General features: G+C 43.0%; 1 protein-coding gene across 2 annotated transcripts in view; it reads left to right on the top strand.

Moving 5' to 3' along the window:
* LOC128423785 (guanine nucleotide-binding protein G(q) subunit alpha) overlaps nt 1-12614 on the top strand; it is a 91681-nt gene that overhangs the window by 55993 nt on the left and 23074 nt on the right. For both annotated transcript variants that reach the window (XM_053409308.1, XM_053409307.1), the window contains exon 3: nt 10306-10460. In XM_053409308.1, the coding sequence (XP_053265283.1) occupies nt 10306-10460 (155 nt within the window). The remainder of the gene's footprint in view (nt 1-10305; nt 10461-12614) is intronic.

The following is a 12614-nucleotide window of genomic DNA, read 5'->3' on the forward strand; positions in this document are numbered from 1 at the left end:
GGCCAACATTAACTGCAAGAGCTAATTGCACCAGATTTAATTACCTGAAAAGACTGTCCTCCACGCCTTGCGAGCACTTGCCAGCCCTGTACTGTGCAGAATTGGAGAACAGCCAATGGTGGAATCTAACACCCAACATTACTTGAACTCTTATTATTTCCGTAAGGTAGAGGAGATTACATCCACAGACAAACACCAACTAAGTGATTGGTGCCACCGGACAGAATTGCTACATGATCTGCAAGCGATTAAATCCTCTAAATGCTCTGCTTGGTTCCCCCTTCTAAAAATGGTCCGTTTTAGAGCCAGTTACCTGTCAAATCTCTGGCTTGCTAAGATTGGCTTTTACTGGGCTGTGTTTTCAGACTGTGCCCTCCAGCATCCTAAAAAGACTCTGTATATGTGGGCACCTGCAGGTGGAAGACATCTTGCACTATTTACTATATTGCCCACCCAGGAGGCGATTTCTCACCTTACCATCTGTACAGGAAAAATGTCTCTCCTGGCAGAGAAGGTCCTATGGCTTCTTAGTGATGTAAACGCTTCAGTGACTCATAAAATTGCCCTGTTTGGCGGCCAAAAATAAAACCCTGGACAATATAGCAGTGAACTGTAAGGAAGACGCAGAGATCTAAATAGAGACTATTATTTGTGGCGCGACACCACTTTTGTTTGTATTTTTTTATTTTTTTTAGATTTGGATTTTATTTAGATTTGTCATGGCCAGTGACTAGAACGATAAAGTTATTTGGATTGGATGGAGTATATTTCAGTCTGTTTACTAATCTTGTCACATTTAGAATTGATGCACTTTTCTGAGGGCTGTGGTTCACTAATCCAATATTGTCAAGCACTTATACGAGTGTGCTTTCTACAAGTGTGTGTTTATGTTTTCTGTCTCTCACAAAGCAAAATTGTGTCCCAACACTACTTCAGCTAATTCCAGTTGAAAGATTGGCCACTTCACCTTGTAGAAACCTTGCGCAATATAGATTAACAACCTGATCCTATGCAGTGTAACACTCACTGAGCTTTCTCCCAAGTACAGTATGTATTACCGTATTTACTCAAGTCTAATGCACCATCGAGTCTAATGCTCACCTCAATTGTCAGAACCTTGAAACAACAACAACAAAAAGGATTTGCTGGTGAATATAGTGCACATTGGCAAAAAGTACACTCTTTACAACAATGAGTTTTTATTATGAATTCAATTTTACAAAAAACCCACTATTATTTGATAAACTTACTAATACACTAAAAAATTAAATCTCAAAAATTTACTATTTCTAATTAAATAAACAGTTTCCTTTATATCCTAAAATTTCAAGTGTATATACTGTTCTTTGGTGTTTCAATTACTAAAATACAGAACTAGGTGACAGACTGTAACTTAATCTAGAACTTAATAATAACAACAACTGCAAGATGAAATTTTGGTCAGCCCCTGTGCTTTGGGACTCTGCCTGTAGACATTAGGCAGCCACCATCACCTATCCCGGAAGTAGATGCTCCTGGTAGCAAACTTTGCCCCGGGATGCGAGCGGAAGTCGAACGCCAGCGGCAGCGGGAGGCCCCATTAGCAAAAGCACACCTCATGTTAAGAACAGACCTCTGGAACGAATTAAGTTCGTAACCGGAGGTACCACTGTACTGGGCATAGCCAGACACTTGATTTGGGTACATCTGTTCTTAAGTTTGCTTTAAATGGTTTATTATGTTTAATTGTTTTTAGATATTTTAAAGTTTTTAAATGAGGTATTTTTTATCTTATCTTTATGCTGGCTGGGGGTGATGGGAGTTGTTGCTCAACAACATCTGGCAGGTCACAGGTTCTCACCATCATGCCTATGTAACTGTAACCAACGTTAGAAATAGATAAGATCTGCACACTAAGGTTTGCTTGTTTTTTAAAGTTTTTAAACAGTTTTCAGCAGAGAATAAAAGCCTGTGCTGGGGCAATGCATTATAACCCAATGTATATATTATTTTTTTAAAAAAAGTATGATAAATTTGATATAAAAGTTAATTGACATGAACCCTTTCTCCCAACACTGGCAAGTCTGGTTAAGCAACAAACTTAAGAACTGTGATTTATGCTGTGAAGGGACTATGTGGGTGCTATACTCAAGTTCTGCTTATGTAAGACTTCCAAAGAAGGGAGTCTGCCTGGTGGGAGTTGAAAGTTGGCTTTCTGTTTTAGCAGGCTTGCAGCGCTGTCAGTCACAGAGCAGCCTTTCTGCAACTGTTACTTAACATCTCCCGTTGGATTTCATTATGCCTTGGCCTGAATAAGACCGGGCTGCCTGTGTCTGCGCTGGACTGCCCTGCTTTTTCTTCGTGCTTTTCAAGACTTGCTTACAAATGGTTGCTCGGAGTTGAGGGACAAGCTGTCCTCTAGCACTGGAGTGGAAAGAAGCTGCTGTGTGAGAGGTGGAGCTGGGCCTGTGTTCTGTGGACAGCAAGGCTTGGGAAAGTGGGTTGCAGATGCTTTGTGAAGTGCCTTGACCATCACCGCCTTGTAGTGGAGGCTTTTCTGGCCCTGGTGTCTTGTCCTTTTTTAACCTTTATCTTCATGCCTATATATATATATATATATATATATATATATATATATATATATGTCCGGGATTTTGTTTTCTGTGGGCACCCCCAGGAGAGAATGATGGAGAAACAGAGCCTATGATTTTCAACTGTAATTGTTTTAAGAAATACCGTATTTTTCGCCCCATAGGGCGCACCGGCCCATAGGGTGCACCTACCGTATTTTTCGCACGATTGGATGCACTGGACCATAGGGCGCACCTAGTTTTTTTGGAGGGAAAATAAAGGAAAAAATTTTTCCCTTTATTTCCCCCCCAAAAGCAGGTCAGGGAAACCGAACCAGGTCGAGGAACAGCGGGATAGTGGCGCTGCGCCTCCCTGCTGTCCCCCGAGCTTGTGGGGCTGGCTGATGTCTGCCTGGCGCGCGGGGCGCTCTGCTTCAGGGCGCCCCGCCCGCCGGGCGGCAGGCTGCTATCCGCAGCTTGGGGAGCCTTGCGGGGAACTCCTGCAGGGCTCCCCACCCTGCGGATGTCTGCCCGGCGCGAGGGGCGCTCTGATTCAGGGCGCCCCGCCCGCCGGGCGGCAGGCTGCTATCCGCAGCTTGGGGAGCCTTGCGGGGAACTCCTGCAGGGCTCCCCACCCTGCGGATGTCTGCCCGGCGCGAGGGGCGCTCTGATTCAGGGCGCCCCGCCCGCCGGGCGGCAGGCTGCTATCCGCAGCTTGGGGAGCCTTGCGGGGAACTCCCGCAGGGCTCCCCACGCTGCGGATGTATGCCCGGCGTGAGGGGCGCTCTGCTTCAGGGCGCCCTGCCCGCCGGGCGGCAGGCTGCTATCCGCAGCGTGGGGAGCCTTGCGGGGAACTCCTGCAGGGCTCCCCACCCTGCGGATGTGTTCCCGAAGCGCCGGGCGCTCTGCTTTCAGGGCGCCCGACGCTCCGGGAAGCAGGCTGCTATCCGCAGCCTAGACATCCCTGCGGGACCTCCCGCAGGGTTGCCTAGGCTGCGGATGTGTTCCCGAAGCGCCGGGAGCTCTGCTTTCAGGGCGCCCGACGCTCCGGGAAGCAGGCTGCTATCCGCAGCCTAGACATCCCTGCGGGATCTCCCGCAGGGTTGCCTAGGCTGCGGATGTGTTCCCGAAGCGCCGGGCGCTCTGCTTTCAGGGCGCCCGACGCTCCGGGAAGCAGGCTGCTATCCGCAGCCTAGACATCCCTGCGGGATCTCCCGCAGGGTTGCCTAGGCTGCGGATGTGTTCCCGAAGCGCCGGGCGCTCTGCTTTCAGGGTGCCCGACGCTCCGGGAAGCAGGCTGCTATCCGCAGCCTAGACATCCCTGCGGGACCTCCCGCAGGGTTGCCTAGGCTGCGGATGTGTTCCCGAAGCGCCGGGCGCTCTGCTTTCAGGGCGCCCGACGCTCCGGGAAGCAGGCTGCTATCCGCAGCCTAGACATCCCTGCGGGATCTCCCGCAGGGTTGCCTAGGCTGCGGATGTGTTCCCGAAGCGCCGGGCGCTCTGCTTTCAGGGCGCCCGACGCTCCGGGAAGCAGGCTGCTATCCGCAGCCTAGACACGGCTAGCGGAGCACTAATCCCGAAGCTTGGGGCTGCGGAGCTCAGCGCGCCCCAAGCTTCTGGGTGCCGGCAAGGTCTAGACGGCTAGCGTGGTCTCCCACGGCTAGCGGATAGCTTCCTGAAGCCTGGAGAAGCGAAAGCCTGCATTCGCTCCATAGGACACACACACATTTTCCCTTGCTTTTTAGGAGGGAAAAAGTGCGTCCTATGGTGCGAAAAATACGGTAGTTTTTTTGGGGGGGGGGAATGAAGAAAAACATTTTTATTCCCCCCGCCTGAACAGGCTGCTATCCGCAAGCCTAGGGAGCCCGGCAGGAAGTTGCGCCAGTCTCCCCAGGCTTGCGGATATCTGCCCGAAGCCCGGGGTGCGCTGCTCCCACGGCTTGCAGAGAGCTTCCCGAAGCCCGGGGTGCGCTCCGCTGCACGTCCCAGGCTTCGGGATGTAGGCTGCTCTCCGCAAGCTGTGGGAGCCTGGCAGGAACTCCCGCGGGCTCCCACGGCTTGCGAATAGCTTCCTGAAGCCTGGAGAGCGAGAGGGGTCGGTGTGCACCGACCCCTCTCGCTCTCCAGGCTTCAGCGAAAGCCTGAATTCGCCCCATAGGACGCACACACATTTCCCCTTCATTTTTTAGAGGGGAAAAAGTGTGTCCTATAGGGCGAAAAATACGGTAATTAAATTAACACTTCTGCTGGCTGAGCTAACAGCTTCACTGAAAAGTGTATGCAAAAAAATTAGCAAGCATTTCCAGTGTTAAGCTAGCCAGGCTTTGAAGCCAGCAAGTGTTTAAATACAACCAAATGAGGGATAAGTAACTGATACTTCCCAGGGGGTGGTGGACTTTTCACCCACAACAAATTACTTGTGTTGATAAGTTGTCCGTTCCCCAACCTGGTTGGGCTTCAGCTTCCATTCGCCCCAACCAGCTTGGGAAGTGAATGGAAGTTGTAGTATACAAGGCATCTCCAGGCTGCTCTAAAATACGCTACTTTTAAACATGATGAAAATGGCACAATGTCTTTTCTTCAAATTAAAGGCATCCCCAGAGGTCTACCTGAATTGCTCAAAGCGTTTCAGTTTTCCATATCAGCATTTCAAGTTAAACATCTCACTGGTTAATATGAACCCTCCCCAAAAAACCGCTGGCCCAGTCACAGATTTGAACAGCTGTTTTTCCCCATTCAGTGTTTCTAAAAGTTGGAGAACTTGTGCATCTCACCAAAGAGATTTTCTTTACTAAATTTCATACATATAGGGTAATTTTAATCTATTTTATAAGGAATGGAATGTACAGATTTTTAAATGGTAGAATACTTAAAAAAAACAACCAACAACCTCTCTGCCATACGTATTAAGCTAAGGGAGTGTTTTTATACTTTTCATTTTTCCTGCCTGCTGGGTGATTACCTCTCACTCCTTTGGTGAAACTTTCCCTCCTTGAATCCACTTCCTCCCCAGCCCAGGACAAGGGGGGTCAGAGCACCCAGAGTCTTATGATGCTCCCAGTCTTTTTAGCTATTCAACAGAGGGCCAAGCAGCAGGTGGCAGCAGACCTGTGTCTTTTTCCAACACAGGTCTGTATTAATAACACGTGACGCCAATGGGCAGGTGCAATTTAATGTCCTCTGAGCTCAGTTCTGGTCAGGGCATCAATTTGCAAGAGAAATGGGAGATGGGTTGTGGTGGAGTGAAGTAGCAGGCAGGGGGGAGAGCTCAGCATCCCTGCAGCACACTGTTACAAGCAGGGTGGATTTGATTTAAATCACGATTTAAATCACTAGTCAGTAAGACTTGATTTAAATCAATTTTTTTACAGAAAGACTCATTCTTGCTGGTATAATCTTAATATTTACAACCAGATGAAGGTTTCATTTTTGGAATAATAAATTTTCAGAGTAGTTTTTACAGTTATATCAAAAATTACTGACTTGCACAATTACAGTGGTACCTCGCGTTACGAACTTAATTCGTTCTGGAGGTCCATTCTTAACCCGAAACCGTTCTTAACCTGAGGCACGCTTTTGGTAATGGGGCCGCTGCGCGATTTCCATTCTCATCCTGAGGCAAAGTTCTCAACCCAAGGTACTACTTCCGGGTTAGCGGAGTTTGTAACCCAAAGTGTTTGTAACCCGAGGTACCACTGTATTACAGAAAGATCCCAAGACCTGTGGAGTATTCTGCTCACAAGACTGCACTATCATTTTTACTGCTTCACAATTGGCTACTTATGCAGATCTATTCCACTCCAAACGATCTATTCATTGAACCTCTTGGAACTCAGCATTTAAGAGATATGGGGTTGATTCTGTGTATATAAAATTGCAAAGGAACAATGGGTTTAAATTATTTTCCTCAACTCTATATGTTTATTTTATAACATTTTTCCTGTGAAAAGGCATGTTATCTCTGCAGACACAAATTCACACTTTTGAGAACTGCAAAAACAAGCGCCTGTGATAATATCATCTCATTAGAAAAACTGCCCCAAATAATCTTACAAAAACCTCTGGAAAGACCATGACATTGTGAATGGATTAATGGAATTCATTTACCAAAACATTTAAACATTGCATTTAAAGCCTCATGCTACATAATTAAAAGCAAATCTTTATTTCCTGCACTATAACGTAACTTAAATAGAAAACTATCTTTAAAAAGAATTTTCTTCCAAAGGCATTTTATTTTTTAAAAATCCAATTAAATTTTTTAAAAATCTGATTAAATTTTTAAAAAAATCTGATTAAATTTTTTTTTATAAAAAATCATTGATTTTCATCCACCCTGGTTACACTCTTTTCCTCTCTCCCATGTTACATATATTTGGAATAGGCCTATGTTAACAGAAAGATATTTTGTCCTTTCTGTTGGCCATTGTGACTATTTTATATTCTTTTTACCGTTCTGGCATATTTCCTCGCTCTAGTGCACCTCTAAGCTTTATTCCATACCCTCTTGACAGACTCTGCATTTCTGATGCTGATAATACTGTAAGTCCTGGAATTTTTGCATTTAGCTAATGTCTGGCATCATGGCACTAGTGCGCAGCAGCTCAGTAGGAAAACACCATGTCTTGCGTGCGAAAGGTCCCAGGTTCAGTCTCTGGCATCTCAGGTATGAGTAGGAAAGACTCCCGTCTGGAACTTTGGAGAATCGCTGCCAAACACTGAAGACAGCACTGTACAAATGAACTGATTCCTATGTTCACAAGAGACCTTTGATTAAAATAAAGGACTTAACTCCCATTCCTGTGGCTTACAAAAATGGATGTGCCATCATTTTTATAACGTCAAATGTTTAATTACTGGAAACCATGGCTTCCCATAGTGAGGAACTTAACAGCATTTTCTTGCTATGGCTGGCTCTGTATCTGTTCTGTTCTCACTTGAATGTTTAGTCTTTCATTTCACAACTACAGAATTGTAGATTTCGTCTGCTGCAGATCTTTGATCTACAATTGTAACAGCTAGATCTTACTAGAAATATTCCTCAGTGCTGAGCATTTGCCGATATCATTTAATATTACATCAAGTGCATTAACAAGTCCACAGTTCTTAAGATCTGTTTGCAGATATTGTGGAAAGATACTGATGGATATACAGGCAGCATTCGTTTTAGGTCCATCCAATATTGGCGTAACCACGCAGGTACACATTGCACCGAACCCGGAAGTGACCCAAAAACATTACAAAAACATCCCAGAAAGGGGCGGGGGAGCAGAATGGGGTGTTTGCAGGCTTTTTCAATAGGTGTTACGGTTGCACACAATTTCACACAAGCATGCAGTGACTCAGAATGCAACCCGTTTGCAAATGGGATATTGCCCATGGTCTGACCATTTTTGTTATATGCATCACAATCGGACTTAATGTTTATAACTTTTCCTTTTTAAAAAAGAGAACAACTGCCAAGGATACTTTATTGTCTATTTATTGACATTTCTCTTTTAAGCAGTCACCTTTTTTTGTGTGTTGCAGATTTCACTAATGATCCTTGGCAATATTTGAATAAATTAGTCTGTGTACTTTTCAGGGGAAAGTGCATTATCTGACTAACACTATGTTCATTATTAACGTACAGCAATATATGCTTGCTGTGTTATTAACTACTCATGATAGTAGCTAATTGGCTAATGATCAAATTCTACCATAAAACAGCTTAATTACAGTTAGGAAAAGGTACGTTGTACATTGAAATAAATACAAAAATCATAGTAACTTGTCTTGTGCATCTTGTGATTGAACAGCAAAAGGTAACGGATTAAAAACAGTGTCTCAAGTTCCATACTTACTGCTGTTCCTTCCTCCAGTGTGTGCATATTGTTAGGCATGTATTCAAATTACACTGCTGAATAAGGGGTTGAGCTGTTTGTCCCAAATAGTGCATCAGTATTTCTAGACAAGTGAGCCACTTTGACTGTATTGCTCTTACTGTAATGAGGAAGACCAGGACTAGCTGGTTCTAATGTAACTAATAGCTACACATAGGAACAAACTTTTTAATTCTTGCACCAGTAACTTCCCCTTATTTTATAGTTCCAGGTAGCATCAATGAATATAACTATTGGAGACGGGTTGCACAAAGCTAGTGTTATATAAGCACAAGGCATGGTGCTATTTGGCTGTTACTGCAAGATGTTGTGCAATCTTTTGGTTAAATGTTAGTAGACATTCATTAGACTTCACGAGTAATTGCTGATTCCCCCAGCTTCCCATGTCTGACCTAAATTTTAACACCTGGTAGACTATATGGACTTACTGAAAAGGTTTTTCAGTAATGCAGTCTGCTTGCTTAAAGAAAAGATAACATCCTTAGCTTGAAACTATGCTGTTTCTTTGGCTGCTTCAAACAGGAACTGAAAATTAAAATTTGAGCCTGTGAATTGTTTGTTTAGCAATGTCTGATAGCTAAGCAAAGAAGGGGATTTTCCACGTTATGGAAATAAGTTTCTGTTGGTGTTTGTGTTGTCAGTTCCAGACAGTTCCCTACAAGCAAGTATTGAGTACAGTGGTACCTCGGGTTACTAACGCTTCAGGTTACATATGCTTCAGGTTACAGACTCCGCTAACCCAGAAATAGTGCTTCAGGTTAAGAACTTTGCTTCAGGATAAGAACAGAAATCGGGCTCCGGTGGCGCGGCTGCAGCAAGAGGCCCCATTAGCTAAAGTGGTGCTTCAGATTAAGAACAGTTTCAGATTAAGAACGGACCTCCAGAACAAATTAAGTACTTAACCTGAGGTACCACTGTATAGTGAATCGAGTCAAGGATAATTCACTTTCTGCACGAGCAAGTGAAGGTCATGTACATCATTTTGAGAAAGTGGCACAGAGAGCAGAAGAGCTGATTCTTCATATTATCTTGGGTGAACATAAGACAAACGTGTGTGATCAGGCCAATGTCCATATAGTCCAGCATCCTGTTCTTACAGTAGCCAACTGTGGGATTCTTGATTTTAAAGCCAATATCTTTGCCAGTTAAAATGTTTTACTTTTATATTAGATGAATTGACGTTGACATTTTCCCAGTTATATGAAGTGAATAAAATAATACGATTCCCTCATGCTCCCAATAATCTACTGGAGGTTTATATCCAACATAATACTATTTTTGTAGTGTATTTTATATTTATTAACAACTTTTGATTTGTTAACATACGTTTATTATAGCTTTCATAGATGCTACTGTAGTATTGCTAATGAATTAGTGAATATAAGTATTTTCAGATACAGTTTAATATTAGCAGGTCTTCATCTTGCACCCCAGCTTCCACCTAGTTAGAATGTCCACACACCTTTGCTCTGTCCAAATTACTCTGATTGTCAGCCAACAATCACTTCTCTTTTTCTATTCTACTTCCTTTTGTGACTCACACTTGCATCTCAATATCCTGAGTTCTGTCATTGCCTTCTGATAAGTGTCACACCCCAAAGTCAAATTCGACTGCACTTAATCTTCCAGGGGTCCTTTTCCTTTACCCATTTTACCTTCCAGAAAGTACTTTTTTAAAAAAAACATACTTACCACATATTTTCGAAAAGAAGTCTGACCGTATGTCTAGGAAACGACATTTCCAAATGTTCTTATCAACACATTATGCGTGTGTGTGTGTGTGTGTGTGTGTGTAAGTAAGTAACCTAATATATATTTTGTTCAATGTGTCTAATGCACTTAAATGTAATCGGATTTTGTTTTTATTATTATAGGCTAATGCGCAGCTAGTTCGAGACGTTGACATAGAGAAAGTGTGCTCATTTGAGAACCCTTATGTAGATGCAATAAGGTATTTATGGAATGACCCTGGAATCCAAGAATGCTATGACAGGCGGCGAGAGTATCAATTGTCAGATTCTACTAAATAGTAAGTATAAACGGGAAGATGTTTTGGATAGTAATGCTTTAGACATATCTCATGGGCAGCTGTTTTTCAAGAATTATTTGAGGTGTCCAGTCACTGGGAATCTTAGTTGTTCAAACTTCCTTTCTATCTGAATTAAGATACATACCTTGTTTTATTTTAGGATAATGTATACCACTACTGATAATATACTTAGTTTATAAATGTACATGTACTCCACTGTCTTACTGCATAGTCTGATGAAAACTGGCATCCTGAGATTGTAAGCAGTGTGTGGTAAGCAGTGTGTGTGTGTGTGTGTGTGTGTGTGTGTGTGTGTGTAGATACACACACTAGTAATGAACCGCAGGCCTGATACAGGCACACACAATTTTTTGTCGCTTCCCCAAAATTTTTGGCAGCAGCATAAAGAGAAAAAAACACAACTAGATTAGATGATTTGCTACCATTTCTGCTTCCTGTGTCTTGTTGGTGACAATATCGGCCACTGCACAGCAGTGATAGCTACCTCCAACAGCTGCAGCACAATGCTCTTCCCAGGAAATCATATGAAGAAAGATTGGGGAGAGGGGGGTGATTAACTCCTCATCTCAGCTGATCTGTATGGATCAGGCGAGGAGAAGGGACTGTGTCCTGTGAGTAAGAAAGTGCGCATGTAGAATGTGGGATGGCCACACCCACCACTGGCACACCCTCCCAACCTTGAAAGTTAGCCACTGGTCTTTAAAGCGAAAAATAATTAAACATACCTGCCTTATACAGGTTTTAATTAGATGCTTTTCTGGAGTACTATTTTCCCCCCCATTTTAACACTTTTCTTTATTTGAAGATTGCACAAAAATACAAAAAAAATGAACATATGAAAAACAGACAAGCAAAAAGAAAAAGAAAACATCTATACTATACATTAGTGAAAACCAATACCATCACATATACAGTGGTACCTCGGGTTATATACGCTTCAGGTTACATACGCTTCAGGTTACAGACTCCACTAACCCAGAAATAGTACCTCAGGTTAAGAACTTCGCTTCAGGATGAGAACAGAAATCGTGCTCCGGTGGCGCAGCAGCAGCGGGAGGCCCCATTAGCTAAAGTGGTGCTTCAGGTCAAGAACAGTTTCAGGTCAAGAATGGACCTCTGGAACGAATTAAGTACTTAACCCGAGGTACCGCTGTACACCCATATGACTTCCCTCCCCCCCAACTCAACATTCTGTGTAGTTATTTAATCTTATTGACATTGCGTCTTTTGAATATTATTCCTTATATATATATATTCTATTTCGTCTGAATATGTACTTTACACACTTAGTCTAAGCATATCAACATATTAACCTTAGAACAGTGTTTTTTCATATAATCCTCAATGCATTGCCATTCCTTCCTTTACTTCTGATTTGTCTGATGTCTTGTGGCTACTGTTAACTTTGCCAGTTCTATAAATTCACATAATTTACTTATCCATTCCTCTTTTGTTGGGATAATAACTCCTTTTCAGTTTTTTGCAAGTAATAATCTGGCTGTGGCTGTGGCATATAAAAATAGCCCTTTCTTATCCTGTGGGATGTCTTTCCCCCCCAAAATGCCTAATAGGTATGCCTCTGGTTTCTTTTCAATAGAAATTTTAACTCTTCATGAATACATCCTCAGAAATTTTTAATTTTTTCACAGCCCCACCATGCATGCATCATTGTCCCCTCAGCTTTATTACATTTCCAATATAAATTGTTTTTAAATTTATATATCTTGGTGAGTTTGGAAGGTGTCAAATATCACCTGTAGCACATTTTCATTAAATTCTCTTTAATAGTGTTGTTGTTGTTGTTGTTGTTTAGTCGTTTAGTTGTGTCCGACTCTTCGTGACCCCATGGACCAGAGCACGCCAAGCACTCCTGTCTTCTACTGCCCCCCACAGTTTAATAGTGTAACCGGCAGTAAAGCATATATCCGACCTCCAAAGCCTTTCCCACTGTTCCGTATATATTGTGTGGCCGATATCTTGCACCCATTTGACCATAACTCCTTTTATTTCCTTGTCTTTTTAGTCCCGTTCCAATTATAGGCCATAAGTTTTGGACAACAATTTCTTATTATTTTTTAGTGTTGCTTTTTGTAATTTTAATTCTTCTCCCCTGAACCCTATTTTTTAATCTGA

The sequence above is a fragment of the Podarcis raffonei genome, chromosome 11, assembly GCF_027172205.1.
Source record: "Podarcis raffonei isolate rPodRaf1 chromosome 11, rPodRaf1.pri, whole genome shotgun sequence".
Taxonomy (NCBI): Eukaryota; Metazoa; Chordata; class Lepidosauria; order Squamata; family Lacertidae; genus Podarcis; species Podarcis raffonei.